The sequence below is a fragment of the Anomalospiza imberbis genome, chromosome 1 (assembly GCF_031753505.1).
Source record: "Anomalospiza imberbis isolate Cuckoo-Finch-1a 21T00152 chromosome 1, ASM3175350v1, whole genome shotgun sequence".
NCBI classification, from domain to species: domain Eukaryota; kingdom Metazoa; phylum Chordata; class Aves; order Passeriformes; family Viduidae; genus Anomalospiza; species Anomalospiza imberbis.
In genome coordinates, this window is record NC_089681.1 from 100,945,407 (window position 1) to 100,963,821 (window position 18,415).

At 37.9% G+C, this 18,415-nt stretch overlaps 1 protein-coding gene across 12 annotated transcripts in view; it reads right to left on the bottom strand.

Moving 5' to 3' along the window:
* The window catches only part of TPK1 (thiamin pyrophosphokinase 1), a 300,977-nt gene that overhangs the window by 98,420 nt on the left and 184,142 nt on the right, over window positions 1–18,415 (bottom strand). For all 12 annotated transcript variants that reach the window (XR_011003313.1, XR_011003305.1, XM_068202525.1 and 9 more), the window contains one exon: window positions 6,870–7,016. Coding sequence is in view for 10 of the 12 variants with exons in the window: in XM_068202525.1 (XP_068058626.1) it covers window positions 6,870–7,016 (147 nt within the window). In the remaining 2 variants the exon portion in view is untranslated. The remainder of the gene's footprint in view (window positions 1–6,869; window positions 7,017–18,415) is intronic.

Here is an 18,415-nt window from a genome sequence, read left to right on the forward strand (position 1 = left end):
TACACAAAATTATTAATACTACATTGAACAGAAAAGCCCAAAGTATCAGGCCACTGCAAAAATAAGTTGTTAAAGGAGTGGATGAAAAGATGGATTAAGATTTTGAAGGAAATAAAAGTAATTGACAAGTCTGGGGGAAAAAAACCTCCAACAAACTCCAACTAAGATAATCAGCTTTGTAGCAAAAAACTTCTTGTGGTTTCCATAAAGCAACAAAATAGATATTATCATATTGACAAGATCATATCACAGCAGCTAGGGGCAACAACAGAGAGCAGGAATCTCATTGGAAGAGTTTTATTTAGGGCCAAGGTTCTCCTTGATGATCATTCATCAGCAACTGCAGTAACTAATTAAAAATCTGGACAAATATTGAAAAAAAGTTGCAAGCAGAACTGTTGACACTTACCAAGTGCAAACTATTGATTGAGAATCACACTGGATGACTTCAGAATTTAGAAACACCTAAGTAATCCAATTAGACTCCTTACATCATCTTCTCTTGCAGACACCATTAAGATGTGAATTTAAAAACAGCTGTGTGATTATCATATCCTGCTACAGACTATGACTTCTTTCTTAACAATCATGAACAGATGAAAATTTCATTTAATAAAGACTATTCTTTTCCACTTGGTAATGATGCTTTGGTACTTTCCTCTCTGAAAGATAGGTACTTAATTAAACTGATTACCTGCAAGCTAACAAATTGATTTATGAATTTTTTGTCGTCAGTTTTTCTTCCTTATAAAGAAGAAATCCATAATTATTAGATGTCATCCATAAAGTTGATGCTGGTTGCACTTTTAACTGAGGCTAAATAAACTGTTTAAAAGGATTTGACTGTTTCAAAAGCTAATTATTATTTCTAAGGTTCTATATAATCTTTGTATATTTCATACTACACATCTGCTGATGTTGGAGTAGAACAAAGTTACAAAGAATATAGCTGTTAAGAGAAAATCCACCCAGAAGTTTCATTGTGTAACAGTGAGAAGCAAGATAGCAAGTAGATATTTTCCAGGTCAGAATGTTATTGACAAATATGAATTAATTTTGGATCACTGATATTCAGTAAAAGAGAGAAATCCTGTGCAAAAAGCATGAAGCAACACCATGAAAGAAGACCACTTCACAGCCATGAATTATCATGAAATAAACCTAAGTCCTTTAGACCTGTAGACTTTTGTAGGTCACATTTACACAAGACCATTGCATTACCACAGGACAAGAATTAATTGGTCCAGCTGGATTTTCTCAGGAAAGAATAAAAAACCAGACTAGTTTAAGTGTTATTTTAGGAACAGAAGTTGAGCTGTAACCAAATCCTCAAAGTTTCTTAACAAAGAAGGAGACTAAGGCAGCTAAACTACCAACAGAGCAACTTTTTTTTTTTTTTTTTTTTTTCCCTGAGAAACCACTTCAGTGTAACACTAAACCTCTGGAAGCACAAAACCTGTTTCTGCAAGGCTTTCCATGAAGGACTCAGGCTCCCAGAGAAAAGTTGGATTAAGACTTTTCCTCAGCTAACATTTTTTACGTCACAGTGTCTCTGTCCAGCTGAATGGCTGGCTTTCTCATTGAAAAAGTCACTAGAAAAGGTATTTATCAAAGCATAAAAAGTTGTATATTTGCGAATTCCACAAGGAGCTTGAGGCACAGAAACGGACTGCTTTGTCAAGTAGATTGAGTTCCAATAGTGCACTTTGAGAGAAGATATCGAACAGGAGAGAGAGCCTTTCAGGACAATAAACACTAAGTACTAAATGCATGTTTAAGTATTAGATACATGTTTAAATGCCTTTCTTTAAAATGGCAATTTTTTTGAAACTGAATTTACCCATCAAAAATACATATCTAGGAAAAGGAGACATTAAATTTCCAGATTCCCAAATTATTCCCCCATAGGAGGATTCATTAAGGATTTTCTCCACTGAGTGCAAGCCAGATCTACTTGCACACATGAGGTGGTACAGAACTGATCAGGTAACTAATTTTTGATGTTCCTGCAAATTTCAAGAACTGGCTGCCAGAAAAAACTTGCAAGCTGAAGGTAGATACCCTAAACTTCCCATTAAATTTACAAGCATGGACACAAACCAAATCAAATAACATTGGCACAGAGAATTGCAGCAACAAAGCCCAGCAGTTTCTGGTCTTTGTACATTCTTTCACATCTGCTGCAGCGTCTCCATCTAGGAGCACATCTTCATTCCATCTCACTCTGTCTGCACCTGTAAATCAGTTCAGGTAACAGCTCTGGAACTCAAGCCAGCCAGCACAGCAGTGCTCACGTGCATGTGGCTGTTCCCTCTTGGCCCCACGACAAGCCGGTCTCTTCCAAATGTTTGGGAAGCAGCTCCTGGCCTGTGCTAAACCCAGAGCATGCCCAGATGCCATCTGCGAGAAGGATGGCTGGCTCCCTCTGAAACTGTGCTCGGGACCATGCTAACTAATTATCTGCACTGCTTCCTGTATGGCAATATTTATGTTAATTAAGGGCCTTGCTAATACTGTTGTTACTATTACTGTGATACCATGTTCCACCCCAGTGCAGAGCAGAGGATGTAATGGCATTTTGTAAATAACAAAATGAGCCTCACAGCACCCATTCAGAGAAGGATGTGGTTTTATCCAGTTTACAATCTAGGAGACTGTGGGATCAAAAGACTACCCAATACACTTCTCTTCAAGGAAATGATGGTAAAGAGCCAAGAAAATGGGATGGACTTCCTGATTCTTATTGCTCACATTTAGCTGCTGGGCCACTACCTATGATGTTAAATTATTATTAATTTCTCACAGGGAAGGCAGGCATGCACTCACAAGAGAAGCTGGGCGCAAGAAAAAGGGTTATCAAAGTATTCACACACTCTTTCAAAAGAGTTAGCTAACTGACAAAAATATGTGTAGGCAGCAATTCTCCTCTACATCCTAGGGCTGGAATCCTGTGTGGGGAAAACTGAACTACTCAGTATATGTAAAAGACAGGCCTCATTAACTCTTGGACATCTTCTCATTTCTTGGTCATAAATCCTATTACCTTGTATTACAAACTGCCATAAAACTCACAGATAAAAGATAATTTATGCTCAGTGTACAGAAGCTAATGTTTCTGTACTCCTGAGAAGCACACAACCAGAAAATGAGAAAGTATGTATGTGAAACCTTAAGCCATTCATATTGAGCATGGCTAGCATGATAAACATGACTCTAAGGGAATTATGCTCTTCAGCCAGGGTATAGTCTAATGGTAATTGATATTACCAAATTTTTAACATAAAATGTATGAAGTCTTGCATAAAATATCTGGCTTATAAAGACTGATTACTCCTTATTAAAAATTCAAATTTTCCTCCCTCCCCCACTACAGAATGAAACATGAGATCTATTCAGCACACAGGTACATTTTTTTCTTTTTTCTTTTTTTTTTTTAACTCCAATCATCAGATAAGAAAATGCTTCATAACAAGCATCACATCCTAGAATTCTTACAAATTTTCTCTATTTCTGACTCCTATCCTAATTAGCATTGCATAGAACACAAAAAGTAGCAGCCCTTGGAGTTGGCAGAATCAAAGGCAGCTCAATTTTTTATTTGTTTTTTCTCTGAAGCAATTTAAATTCCTCAGACTTTGGCACCGATTTTAACTGTACTGGTTATCTGCTCAAAGGAATATTTTGCTTTAGCGAAGACTGAGCAAATGTGCTTATTTAGGCTGCTTGTCATAAGTTTTACTTTCCCATTCAGACAAAAGAAAATCTTTCACTATCAATTTATAAATTCTGTACCTACAAACTATGTTCTCATTGTGTGGGCCCTTCCATAGGTGCAATTTTATTTCATGCCTGCTTTCTTTTCTTCAATATTTTTTTAGTGGTTTGACATATACTGGAATTAATTTACCTAAATTTATATACTTACAGTCTATATTTCAGCCTCCCCCCAGTTTCTCCATAGAGATCATGGAGACAGGTATTTATGGGATGCAATTGTTCCCATCTTTTTTCTCATTTCCTTACAGGAGCTCATCCTTAGAGGTCAGAAATGAACATAAGAGAGTTTACTTCCTTGTAGTTTTCTTCGCTTTCCATGCCAAAATATTTTTATCTATTTATTTCAAAAACTTGCACTGCCTGTCTATCTATTTCCCAAGAAATGCCTCAATACTCAAAGCTCTAATTACTCTTACATTCAGTACTTGGGTAATGTTATTGGCTGATGAAAAAAGGCTTTGTTTACCTGGTCCACCTTGCCTGGTAGTCTGCACTGGATCCCAAATCAGGCATTGTCCTTGCTCTTCCAACCCTGAAGACTTTTAGCAAGTCCATAATGTTTCCTGAAACACTGTGGATCCTTTACAGGTGTGTTAAATATTGATGTATTTCTTCTACCCTACAATAACCTCCTACACCAACATTGTAACAATGTGAAATATCTCTCTTTCAAACAATTAATAGATTTTTGGTGGCCTTAGATATTTACTCACACCATCCTCCTCCTAGTTTCTGCACTGGTAATTATAAATTCAGCAGCTTGACTTGTTAATGCCCCTTGCTATCCTTCCTAGGATTCCTAAGGAATTACCAGTCTGTGTGCTGCATCCAAATACTTTAGACTCTGCCTAGTAGTCCCACTCTCTCAGAGAGAGAACTACTCTCCTGTTACAATGAATCAAAGGCTAACATTATCTGGAAACAAAATCATAATTATGTTTTGCTCATATATTTTATCCAAAGAATCCAATAAATATCAGATTCTTCTTCCCAAGAGAGAAAGTTTCACTTCTACATTTTTAGAAATGTTTCTGTTCTACATTTACAGAAAAAACATGCTCTGAACTTTGTCATTTGCATCAGCATTTGAATCTCGAAACCTTGCTTCATTTATTGCACAGTTTCCAGACTTGCATTTCAAACAGTCAGTTGGTCTCTCACTGTGTTAAACCCCCTCCTACCTTGATTTTAAATTACAAAGGTAAGAGAGGGAAAAGAGAGAATGTCATGATTGTGGATGTTTGGAAGAGAAAAAAATCAAGCTGAACTCCATTAAAAAAACCCAAAAAACCAAAAACCAACAAATCAGAAAAACCCCAACCCCCCCCCCAAGAAAAAACAAACCCCCAAAAAAAAACCCCAAAAATGAGAGAGAGTATTTCCAAGCTTAGGATCCTTGTTTCTCTCAGTTTATAAACTACTCACTTTTTAAAAGAAAAACAACTATACAGGATTAATGTTATTATCTGTTATTATCCACAACAGTTGACTGAAGATGCCAACAGTGACAAGTTTAAACCAACAATGAAAAGCAATTTTGTGTCTCAAAGTTAGCACTAAGATTGTTTAAATGGCCTGCCCCTATATCTGTCCCTTATTTCTGTATGCTAGAAATAACCTGAAGTTTCCTGTGGAACTTTGCTCATCTACAAAGAAAATATTAAAAGCTTTTTGTATGGCATTATTAAAAATAGAACAAAGAAATTTCCAGAAAACAAAACAATTAGCAACCTCCCATTTCCATTTTAAATGCACAGATCATGTTGTTTTTCTTCAAGTTGTAAAGGCTTTAATTATTAATGGAAAACTCATGAAAGCAACCTTAGGCATTGCATTTTAAATCTGCTTATGGAAAAGATGAATGAAAATAATTAAAAATCTTTCCAGTCTTAGCAAGGGTTTTATAAGTTAAACTGGAAATTGTCCACTTTATTTCAGCTCTTCAACATGTTCTTAAAAATACCCTAAAGGAAATTTACAGTTGTCAGTGAATTACTGCACTCACAGATCAATTACAAGCAAGTTACTCCTGACTTTTAGATTTTAACCACAGTTCTCCTTTATTTCTCTTTCCCCCTTACTCTGCTGCCTCCATCTATTTAACTGTGCAACTAACGATCAAAGTAATTCCTCATCATACTGGCAAAAGAGCTCCGGTGCCTACTACCTTTCTGGCAGACACAGTGCTTCAAATTGTTAATAGAGCAACTGCCCCTGTGGCTTTAAATCTATAATCTCATAGAACTTCATTAATGCTTTTCTCAAATTACACTGAAGCCCATCTGGTGCAAGGTTGTGTCAAATTCACCTGTGAATGTTATTTATTTTAATAGAATAAGCTTTCCAAGAGAAACTGGGAAAGTTAGGTAAGCTTTTAGAAACCTTGCCAAGGGGAAAACACATTTTCAAAAAAATAAATTAATCCATGTTAGAGGACAGTGTCTGATGTTTAGATTTGCCTTTAATTTAAATCTCAGAAGCAGAAGATCAGCAAGATATTTTGTGTGTGTTGTTTTATGAATCAATAAATGAAATAACACATCTGAAAAACCAAAGAAATAACACATCTTAAATAAATTCCCTCATTGATGCTGGATGGATTCCCATCATAATGAACTGCGCCATTTGGACTGCACAGGAGCTCTGCCTGATGTCTATGTCAGGTACTCCCTCACAACATCCTCTCACATCTTTCCTTTGTTCCTCTTATGGAAGACATGTGTATTGCTACTTAACATGCAAAAGGGGTGTATGCTAAATTTAGACTTACTGGAACCTAATTTAAAAGGTTAATTTTATTTTTTTCCAATTTATAATCAATATTCTACATTTACCCAATTCAATTTTCATACTTTCTGGTTTTCTTGTTTCTCTGCTTTTAAACAAATTTATCATGAACAAATTAAATGTAATCTTTTCCAAAGGAGGAATTCAGAGCCCATCATTTGCTGTCCACTTGCCTGTATTTTATACTTCAGCTCTGACCCTACAGAACACAACTGATAAAGTGAGAATTTAACAGTATAAGACCCATGGTGTCAGGGTGGGTGGAAGGTCAGTTTTATTACAAAGTAACTTTTTAGAACACTTACAGGTTGAAGCAGGTAAATGAGTGAGCACTCCTGGATAACTATCACTGGAGAAGGAGTGATATTTGTTGCATGAAAAAGTGTTTCCACCGATGCCATTGTTTGGTCAAAGCGTCCTCCAAGTCCACCCAAAGCCACAATCACATCGACCTAAAAGACAGAACAAAAAGACTCACCAAGAAAACTCTCAGGAATGATCTTTGGACCTTAAAATCCACAATAAAATTTGTTTGAGGAAAAAAAAAATAGGAAAAAACCCTACTGACTATAGAAAAACAAATGTCAAATACAGTTATTTACTCCCATTACAGATAAATACAATTATGTGATTTTTAAGCTGAATATTAAAGCACCATAAATCCATGGCCAACATGTGGAACTTTTTAAAAGGACATAACCATTCTCCCTAACATACCTATTACTTATAATACCTATTACCTATAAGGCCAGTCTTTGAAGGTACTAACCTGTCTGTCCCAAATATATAGTCTAGGATATATAACTCCACACAAAAGCTCCTTAGGTAAGCGTGGTATATCTGAGCCACAGAATTCCCGGTTCTTTGCGTCATTTCATTATTATACTCACAGTTCACAGAGCAAATAAAGGAAATACCAGGTTAGGCCATTATGTCTCATTCTCATTCCTGCCACACAGCATTTCAACGTACAAGCAATCCCATTCAAAGGCTGGCCCTGCTCAAGATTAAAAGTACTACCATATAGAAAGTTCTGCCCCAAGTGACTAGGGTATCACATCCCAGCTGTCAGGGACAGACAGCCACAGGAGCACTCTCCAGTCCCAGTCACACAGGAAACACCGACTGCTTGCAATATGCCATGGAGTTGGACTGCTCTGGCTCAATTCTCTCACACAGGTGTTCCAGAATCTGAACACTTTATTTCCTATAAGCAGAAAAGAAGTATTCAAAAGTCTTAGTTAAGAGCTTTTGGGTCCTTAAATAAAAGGTCACCGAGTGCAAAATATTACTATTATTACTTCCATAATGTGAATCAGTTATGTTCAGTAATTGTATTTTAAAAAGCTAATGCTAAGTCATATCTAGGGTCCTAAGATATTGCAGCTCTGAAGTCTTTGGAAGCTGCTTTGACAATGGCCATCTGGTTAAGTTTCCAACTTTATAGATCTTAAGTCTATGGTTTCTGTGATTACATGAAATTTTACTCAACCCAAGAGCCACATAATGGTGCTCTGTGTATTTGGAATGATGTATTAATAGTATCAGCTTCTATTTTCATTACCAGGTCTATGGCTTTATGATTCCGTTGAATATTGTTTTGCATGAAAATTAAGGTCTTTAAGAGATATACCATCTTTCTCATCACCACCAGGAAAATTCTTCAGAGGCCAGAGTGGATCAATACAACACAGGACACATTACAGTAGCAGCAAACCCTGAAACAAAAAAACCTATCCTTGTACTGCTGACAGCATGTATTTTCTGTGCAGATTACAGATCACACAGACCAAATGTACAACCAAGAGAATACGAATGGTAAGAAAACCTATCCTTAAACAGAAGACAAAATAGCAAAAGGTAAAAAAGCATGTGTTCCCAGCTAAAGTCATAATACCCAAATATATTTTCCCCTTTATTGATTCCACTTTAGAAACAAACTGCTTTTGTTTGACTGGTGATGACTGTGAGTTAAAAGGGTGGATTGATTCTCTGAAAATTATACTACTACTAAGACCCACCAACACTCATCAGTTCCCTACCAGACAGCCAGCACTAAAATGCTCCTTTCCTTCCCCAAGAGAGGCCATGGAGAAAATCAGACTTACTAACATGGAACCAAAGTAAACTTAAGGTGGCTTGACAAAGGATCAGCATCCACATGTATGTTTTTTTTCTTCTAAACAATGAGACTGAAGCTCAAATATTAGCCTAGATTAATCTTCAAGAAACCAAGCAACTACTGTATAGTTTCTTGGTGTATACATGTCTCACCATACATGAACTTGTTTGTTTTGGCTTTGATGATTGGTACCAATATAAAAGGTAAAAATGAAGGAAATGCAGAATTCCTTTGACTTGGAATTGAAATGATGCAATAACATTCTAAATGTCTTCTTTCCTTTGTAAATACTTCTTGTTGTTCTCATACATGTGCTTCCCATGAAGTACAGTACCCAGCTCAAAGTATGAAGTGCACAGAACCGCAGAGTTGAAGAAAAATGTAGCAAAAACCCCACTTCTTATATTTTCAAGTAATACAGAATTATAGAATACTCCTTATTCAGTTGGAACAGTGCTGTCTTGTGGATTGGTTACCAAAAAGGAAGAAAATAAAACCAATATAGCATGGAGTAGGCATGTTGAAAAGGCATTCATAAACCAGAGGGATGGGGTTGAGTTGCGTTGGGGGAAGGATAAAGATATCTGAAAAGGGAATGTATCTATTATCTAGTGTTTGCATGGATTGTGAAAATTAAAAACACAAGCATGTGGCAGGTATGCAAACAAACCCAGCTGGAGTATGAGAGGAACATAGAGAGAGAAAAGCTAAAATTCTGCACTTCTATGACAGTTTACAGTACCACCTTTCACTGAATAATCTCGGCAGAAGTGACAGGCATCCAGACATTGTAGGACTTTTAGAGCCTTTATTTGAAGGTCTAGGCATTCACATTTCATTTATTAAAAAAAAAACAAACAAACAAAAAAAACCAAAAAACCACCAAACAAAAAAAAAAAAAAAAACACAAAAAAAAACAAAAAGAAAAAGGCTAGGTGCAACCAAAACCTCAAGAACCTTTTCATCCTAAAGCTATCACCTCTGTTAAAAAAAGAAAAACAATCTAAAAAAACACAACACAAAAATCACAAACTAACAAAACAATCAGTTCCTTCCCTGCAATCACTGCTCCTGTCACTCTGCCAAGAACTTAAGAAATGGATGTGCCATGAAAGCAACACCCCTTTTGCATGTTAAGTAGCAATACACATGTCTTCTGTGTCATTCTAGAACCTAGAATGACACAGAACAAAGTGAATACCCAAGGACTGGTACATTTAGATATTCCCACACTACAGAGAAGAAAGTCCATTTGTTTTTGCACCATGACTTCCTGCATACCACAGGCCACAGAATTAATCCAGTTACTGCTAATGAGCCCAGCAGGCAACATTTGACTAACATGCTGTACTTCAATTGAAATGTCCATGCTTCACTTAAATGTCCCATCACCAGTCCCCTTACACAATTTGGTTTCACAGTGTGTCATTCATTTCCTGGAAAAAAGGACATAAAATCATAAATAACTATAGAAAACAGCTTATATCATTGCAAGCACATTCTCTTGGGCTATCTATAACCTGAATTAAATACACAGTATCTTTAAAGGCTATCAAGCTTTAACTTAGAAATAGTTGAAGATCTAAGGGTAGGATCCAGTAATCTTTAAAAGATACACCCATATGTTAGTATGTCTTGAGAAAGTTTTAGAAGTCACTATCAAAGAGCAGGGTAGTTAAAGGGAGAAGGAAAGCATAGAGTAAGACCTTGTGCTGGCAATTCAGGGACGTATTTGTTTGTTCTCCTGCAAATTGCAATTTAGAGGGTGCAGTAACCAAGTGGAGCTGAGGCTCTCACCACACCAGAATGAAGTTGCTCAGGTTCCTGCTTTCACTCTCACAGAGACTACTGAAATGGACAACCTGCTGTAAACTCTTTGCAGGCTTGCTAAATTAAACACTGTGAAAGCTGGCCCAGATGACATTCCTCTTTCTAGTATAAATGGGTTAAATACAAAGAAGATTTTCACTTTATGACTGAGGAACATCCATTTAAGGATATAGGAAGCTGGGAACTGCCTGGAGTGGGTGAAAAGAGAGCAATACCTAGCTTTGCAATGTCAGCATCACCATGACATATAAAAGTGAAGTCCAATGCTCAAACTGACAGCAAATGACGCACACTCTTTTCAAAACCATGCTCATTATCTCTGATAAGAAATCCTCTCCCCAAGGAGAGGCCAGACAACTCAAAGGACTTTCTTCCCCATGAGTTCACTTTTAGCCAGACAACATGCCTAAGTCTCAGGGAGCTAGATAGATGAAAGGAAACAAATTTATTAACAACAACCAGCAGAACTGAAGGAACTGCAAAGAAGAGCTCCTGTAAAGGAAAAAAGGAAGGCAAGAGTAATCAAGAGCATGTAAAAGTTCTGGAGTCATGACTAAACGTCCCCCTCCTCTGAGATCATGGAGACCATCCATTGCTAATATCCAAGATATTAGTATGCCAATTACAGGTTAGATATCTGACTGGAACATAGTGGGTTTTTAGCACCTCTTCACTTCACTGAAATCCTTTCATCTCCACGGCCTTTCTTAATTTTCTAGAATTTATAAGATTATTCCTTTAATTTAATTTTTAAAGGAATATGACAGAGACAACAAAATTATTGTACTAATATGCATAGCATGTTGGAAGTTTATTATATGCTGAAATATATATATATATACATATATATAAGTATCTCATGTTGAAAAGCAAACAATTAAGTAGTTATGTGAATGGTACATTTATTATTGCTTTATTGGTTTGTCACTTCATCAGTTTTAGGCAGTTTACAAGAAAAGCATTTTTTTCTTTATAAGGCAACTTGTCAGTTCAGGATGTGGTTTAAATTATTTTCTGGTCTTTGCATCAGCTTCAGCTGATGCACCAAGCATCACAAAACACACCAAGCACTTCCTTTGATAACAAATGGGCCAGAGTAGATTTTAACGCATTTGCCCATAGCTGTGCCAGAGCTCTAGTGCTGGCCAGATAAGTAATTTTTTATATCATCCTCAAAATTTCAATGTAAATTTAATGGACTAGTAAAATCCCAATGTTAAATATGTAGCAAGATATTGTCCAGTTGAGTTGATTATACTGGCTCCCTAGCTCAGTGTTTTACATAAAAGGTATGACATTCATTTCTGTAGAAATGAGATGCTGAGCCACACAGCAGCATTTGAACTTTTCTCAGGTAGAATCCTCTTTATTTTAGCCAGAATTTTCTTGTTGCTTCAGCCATGTGACTCTTCTGGGAACAAGAGCTCTCAGTCAAAGGCTGCCATCCTGTCTGTGTACCTGAGATGATAACCTTCAATCAGCTTCATCCTCACCTCCACTAATCTATATATTATATTGTTCCAGCTTCCTCACAAAGAATTTCTTGCTTTTTATCTGCATTTTCGTACAGTTTCACCTGAGTGCTTTCTCTATTGGTAATGCTTTTTATTTCAAATAAGAGGTTCTCTCTGTTAATGAAAATATGTGTGCAAAGAGATTGCATTTGCTTGTTTAAAGCAAGAAACATGTATGATGGTAAGATGGAAATGAGAAAGATAATCTCTAAATACAGCAACATACTTGTTCAACCAACTTGAGTTGCTGGAAACATTTTAAACTTGGTTTTGTTATTGATTTGTGTTTACATCTCTGGTTGAATAACTATTTCATTTCAAGAAAAATGAAGCTTTGGCTTTGCCCTCTTTTGCAGGTAAATGGAATGTCTGAGAGCGTATCTAACAAAAACTAGCATTAGTTTTGTGGAACATGAACTTCATGACCATTGACTTTATTACTTAAAGAAACTGAATTGACAAAATCCTTGTGAACTGCTGGTTCCCAAGCAATCTGAATTTGACTTCCTGCTTTCGTGCTGAATATTTGTGTATGACCTTGGTCAAACAATGCTCGCTGTGCCTGTGGTAGAGAGAGGACAACAACAACTCCCGCTCTGCTACTACTGGAGCAAAGCTCTACAATTCTTTCTGTGTGTGAGATCAGGGTCACTGGAATTCCTTATTGCCTAAGGTTTTCTGGGTGAAGGGTTTGTCTGTACTCCTGACTGTTACCATGCTGTTCTGAGTAGGTAAAAGCTCTAGAACTCTTCAAGCAATTTGTTTACTGATGCTTTGGAGTAAAATGTGTGCTAGTTTTGATCCAGGCACATTTATTTTGTGAATGAACAAGGATTCCAGGGCTATCAATCACTTGTCTCCTGTAAAATTGTAAAGTCTTTTCATCTTTTAAAACAGCATGAAAAAACATTCATAAGCTAACTGTTCTCTTCCTGTTACTGAACTACTGTAATCCACAATGTGCACTGTGGTATTACCACCATGGAAGTGTGAAACCAATAACTAAACTGTCATATCCCTAAGAAAGGAAGTCCTGGATTTGTATTAGGAGCAATGCAAAAAGCCTTTAGAAGATTATACTAAAATGGTCTAGCAAATATCTTCAATGATCTAATAGCCACTTGATTCCAGTGCCAAAAGCTGTGTTTGGCACATGCTGTGGTTTTAATCATTCTGAATCCAGCCTCCAGGACTTAAAATAAGAAAATAACTACAAACTTTCCTCAATGAACAATTCAAAGAAGGCAAAAAATCTTCAAGAGAATCTGTTAATTGTGAGCTTTGTATTCCACATTTCTCTTAATTCTGGCTGTCAGTCTTTCGCTTAGAAGCCTTCTTCCCTCTCCCTCCAATACATTTCCATGTTGTCACAAGATCAGCAGGGCAACACAAACACAACCCACTGCTTCTCAGCAAGCAGGGCCCCCAACCCCTGTGCTGATGCCTTATCCTGTGTGGATCCCCCACCCCTCAACAAGAGCCAGCCTGCAGCCTGTGCTGCAGGTTAACCCAGACCTGCAGGGTCAGCAGGTGGGAAGGACACTACACAGGAAAGTGGCTTTTTGTTGCAAAGAGTCTCTCTTCAAAGCCTCTATTCTTCCCCTAGTGGATACAGATCATGATCCAAACCAGGGAGCCTTGCCCTGGACTGTGGCTCCTGCTGCAGCCTCCTTGGCACAGTCTTGTACAGGAAGGTCCCTGGCTACTCAGGACCTGATGGATCAGGCACTGGAAGTTCTGCCTGCTGGTCCACAAACATGATCTATATCCTGTATAAGTGAGAGTCTGTGCACCTTTGCACATCTCCATGAGCCCTGACAACTTCCCTTTTATTTCCCCTACAGTTCTGTGGTGGGTTAATCATGGCTGGCTGCCAGGCAGTCACTCAGCCTCTCTCACTCCCTCTCCTCAACAGGACAGGGGGAGAAAATGAGATGAGAAAGCTCATGGGTCAGGACAAGGACAGGGAAATTGTTAATTATCAATTACCATCACAGGCAAAGCGGACTTGACTTGGGGAAAATTAATTTAATTTATTGCCAATTAAAAATCAAGTTAGAGAGGAAAAAAAATACAAAACTAAACCCACCTTTCCATCACCCATCTATTTTACAGGCCCAACTTCACTCCTTCATTCCTCACTCCTCTATCTCACCATTCCCCTGAGTGGCACAGGGAAACAGGTAGGAACAGTCAGTTCATACCAGCTCCTCTCTGATGCTCCTTCCTTATCATATTCTGCTACAGTTTGGGGTTCTCTCCACAGAATTCAGCCCTTCAGGAACAAACTCCTCCATTATGGGTCCCCCACATCCTATGGCTCCTGCCAGGAGCCTGCTCCTGTGAGGTCTTGTCTTCACAGCCTGCAGCTTCCTTCAGGGCACATCCGCCTGCTCTGGCACAGGGCCCTCCACTGCCCGCAGCACGGATATTTGCTCCACCATGGTGTCCCATGGGTGGACACCTGCTCCAGCATGGGCTCCTCTGCACAGGCTGCAGCTGCCTTGGGAGAGATCCACCTGCTCTGCCCAGGGTTCTCCAGGGGAATCTGGAGGCTGGAGCCCCTCCTTCTGTTCTCCCCTTGGTGCTGAAACGGCTGTTTTGTACCCCTTTTCCCCTCACCCCTCCCTGCCTGGGCTGAGGGGTTCAGCTGTTCCTCTCCTCATGGACACCACGCACTCCACCAGCACCTGGGCATGCAAACCTGACTATGCCTGTTTCTCTAGAAGCTTGAGATGAAGACAAGATGTGTATTTCCTTTCCTACCATAATTTCATGTGGTTCTGTTTCAGCTCCTATTCAGATGCTGGTCCAGGACCCTTGGAAAGCCCACAGAGGAAGCTAAACAAACCCATGATATTGTGAGGCAATGGGGTAGAATTTTTGTAGCCAGGGGTGTCCATATGAAACTCTGCCAGCTGCCCACAGACATATCCCCATGATCAGGGAACACCAAAGTCAACACTACTGAGAGTTGAGACCTTTTCCTGTGACTTTCTAGACCAGGTGTGTCTTTTCTTTAAAACTAGCTTTCCCCTGATTTTGTTTTCAATTTTGTCATATTAATTTTAGGTGTCAAATTTTAAGGAAAGAATCATAGATTTTTAAGGGGAAACCTTCCATAGTACAGAAACTTAAAGAATCTCAATTTCCAGTATATATATATGTGTGTATATATATATATACACACACACACACACACTTTTTTTTTCCCCATCTGAGTTAAGAGTAACAACTCAGGCACTTTCCTATTGCAACATTTAGCAGTGAAGTCTGTATAAAAGATATCCCAAGTAAGGCAGAGCTTTGGAGGACCTTCACTCTCCTGCAGCAGCATCACAGAGGACATAGCAGCCTGAGGCACTTGTCTCCAGCTAGGGAAAGGTGTTAGCTCTGCTATTTAAAATGTTTAAACTCAGGTTCAAACAGGTCTGAAGATCTCCCAATAGGTCCCAACAGAACAGTAATGTTTTCAGCTGGTCTGAACATTAATCTTCATGATGAACAAGGGGATAATAACCTGTCCTATTATACTCTAGAGACAAATAGAAAACCTGAAACTAAAGATGGAAAATTTTTCCCATCTCTCTCAGGCCCCATTCTGTGAATGGTTCCTCTTTTGAGTGATTTCACTGAATACCTGGGCAGTACACAATGACTTTTTTTTTCCCCTAAGGGAGTGCAGACTTGCAGAAGTCTTGAATTTATACATTTGTTTCAAAGAAGCTGGACATATTTTTATACTGAAGGAAGTACATTACGATCTGGATGTCAATTTTCCTCGTCAGTGTAGTTTCAGTATTTATAGCAGGTAAGTTAAACATAGCCTGAGTAATTACAGAATGTATTTTATTTTTCTACACTGTCCTCTAGACCATATAAATTTAGCCACACACTTAAAAAGAAATGAAGCATGATTTCTTAAACTGGAGGCGCTTGTGAAGCTGTAAACATTTTATGTTCACATTTAATTTGCAGAAAATATTGAGCTTTAATTGTTCAGTACTTAGTTGTTCAGTTGTTTAAAAGGGAAACTCGATGGGTTCTTTAGTCAAGTTGAAGAGACCATCCCCTGTCAGTGGCACAGTAAAAGGCAGGTGATTTAATAAGGAATAGCACAAACACCAGAACCAGCAAAGCCTAATTTGCTGCCAGGGCAGTTCTGCTATGAAGACCCTTCAGTCCCTACTTTTGTTGAGCTTGTACTACTGCCTTTTTTACTGTGGGAATACTGTAGGGACCTTTCATATGTTACCAGGCTGCCTCATTTTCTCAATATTTGTTAAGAGTTAAATTACTTTACACCCCTCTGCCCCTTCTTGAACAGCATTGGTATCAGCAAAGAGGTGCAGAGTTAAATGTCAGGAAAAGCCAAAGGATTGCAGAAAACAATGAGTTCTCAGGACTATAGGCTAAAACATTTCTGTGTAACATTAGCCACACACTTTTGCTTTCCTATGGTCTTAATACCTTCCTCTCCCCTCTGCCTCAATACTTCTTTCTAGATAAGGAAAGGAAGAGATTAACTTCTCCTGGCTATTCAAAGGCCATACAATATTACAGAAAGATAGAATATGTCATGGCAAAAAACCCTAAATAATCCAAAACCAGTAAGGAAGCATTCTTATATACATTACTTAGGTTAAATAAGTTTATTTGAATAGAATAAAAAAAGAAGCCACAGGAGAAGTTAATCTGTTGACTGATTCACCCTCTGCTTTAAGGACCAGATCACTGCAGCTCATCAAAGTGTGCCCTCTAGAGCCAGTGTTTCTTACACTTCAGGAATGTAGAAAACTGCTAGGAGTTTTTATGAAACTCTCTCTACAGCAGCCAAAACACCTGTCATTCTTGACCGGCATCTCAATCTAGTAAGAAGAAACCAATTTGAGTTGCAAAAAATGCTATTTTATAATCTGCAGTTAAAATTTATCATACTAGCTCAAATTTCTTGATATGCTTAACAATAAACTTACATTCCATTAACTAAACAAAATCTAATAAAAACAGTTGTAACTCATGGGAGATTTCATAACACCACAATATTCATGTGTCAAGCAAAAAAAAAACAAAACAAAAAAACAAACAAACAACAAAAAAAAAAACCCAAAAAAAACCCCCAAGTTATTTATTATAATCTCAGGCAACAAACTGAGGTCTCAGTCTTTGAATAGCAAAAAAAATTCCTCGTGTCAAAAAATATGTGTGTTCCAGATCTCCCACTACAATATCCATGTCCAAGACTGTGCCAAAGCAAGTATGACAGTCTTTTGAAGATAATGATATGTCCTTGTAGCCCAACCACTTTCCCAGCATGGGGGCAGTTATATCAGCAATAGCTGCTCTCAGGGAAGCTGTGCTCCTGCAAAACAGAAGGGGCTGAAAGGGGGAGGAGAATCACATCTCCTGTGAGAAAGTTACAAACAGAGCAAAATTGGTGGTTGCAAAGGGAACCACACGCTTTCTATTTCAAATACATTTAAACTTTAACTAAGTTGAGAGAACAATTGCTGGCTTCCTCATTAGCTTCTACAGTCTGGCTAATGAGCACATCCTTGATCTCTTGAATCCCTTGAACTGCCTAAATAAACAATATTTTTCTTCTTGTTCTTCCTCTCCCCAAACCTTGATATGAGATTTAACTTTTTTAAACAAACAAACTGAAATCAATGTGTTCTCCAGAAACTCTGCCCCGTTTGTATCTTTAAAAAATTAACATCATAGATCCAACAAAAGCCCCAGTAGAGCATACAAGGATTATGTAAAGAAAATTTCTTGGTATGTGATGCACTGTGTCTGCACTTGCAGACACTTATACTGCATACAATTATTTGAAGGCAAAGATACTTGGTGTGTCTTGATGCTCACAGCTATAGTGGAACAGGAAGACACTTTACATGATAATAGGGTTTCTCTTTGGGAACTGGCAAGTTCTGATATCCTGTATTATAAGAAATGCATTTTGCTATACCTTTACAATGGGAAGTATTAAAATAATTCAGCAGTGGGAAGATGGATTAGATACTGCATGCCTTGAAGGTAGACTCAGACCTTAAGAGTTAAAATAGTCTTCAAGGATATGTCTGACACCCTACAGGAGGGATTTACTCCTGTTGAAAAGTATTATGAAATTCTACATTTTAGAAGTGGAATTAACAGGAAACACTTCAGATTCATTTGTTTCTTTTGGACAGGAAAGGTTTATGAAGAAGATTACTATTAATAACTCATGAAAAATCTTTTGATGCAGCACTTGACAGAATAAAAACCTTTTCATTACACATATTTAACTTCCCCTAAAATATATCTCATTTGCATTTTTATTCTCCTGTGGAGCATTAAGAAAAAAAACTCACTAGTGCTACTAAAACAGAACAGGTTCATT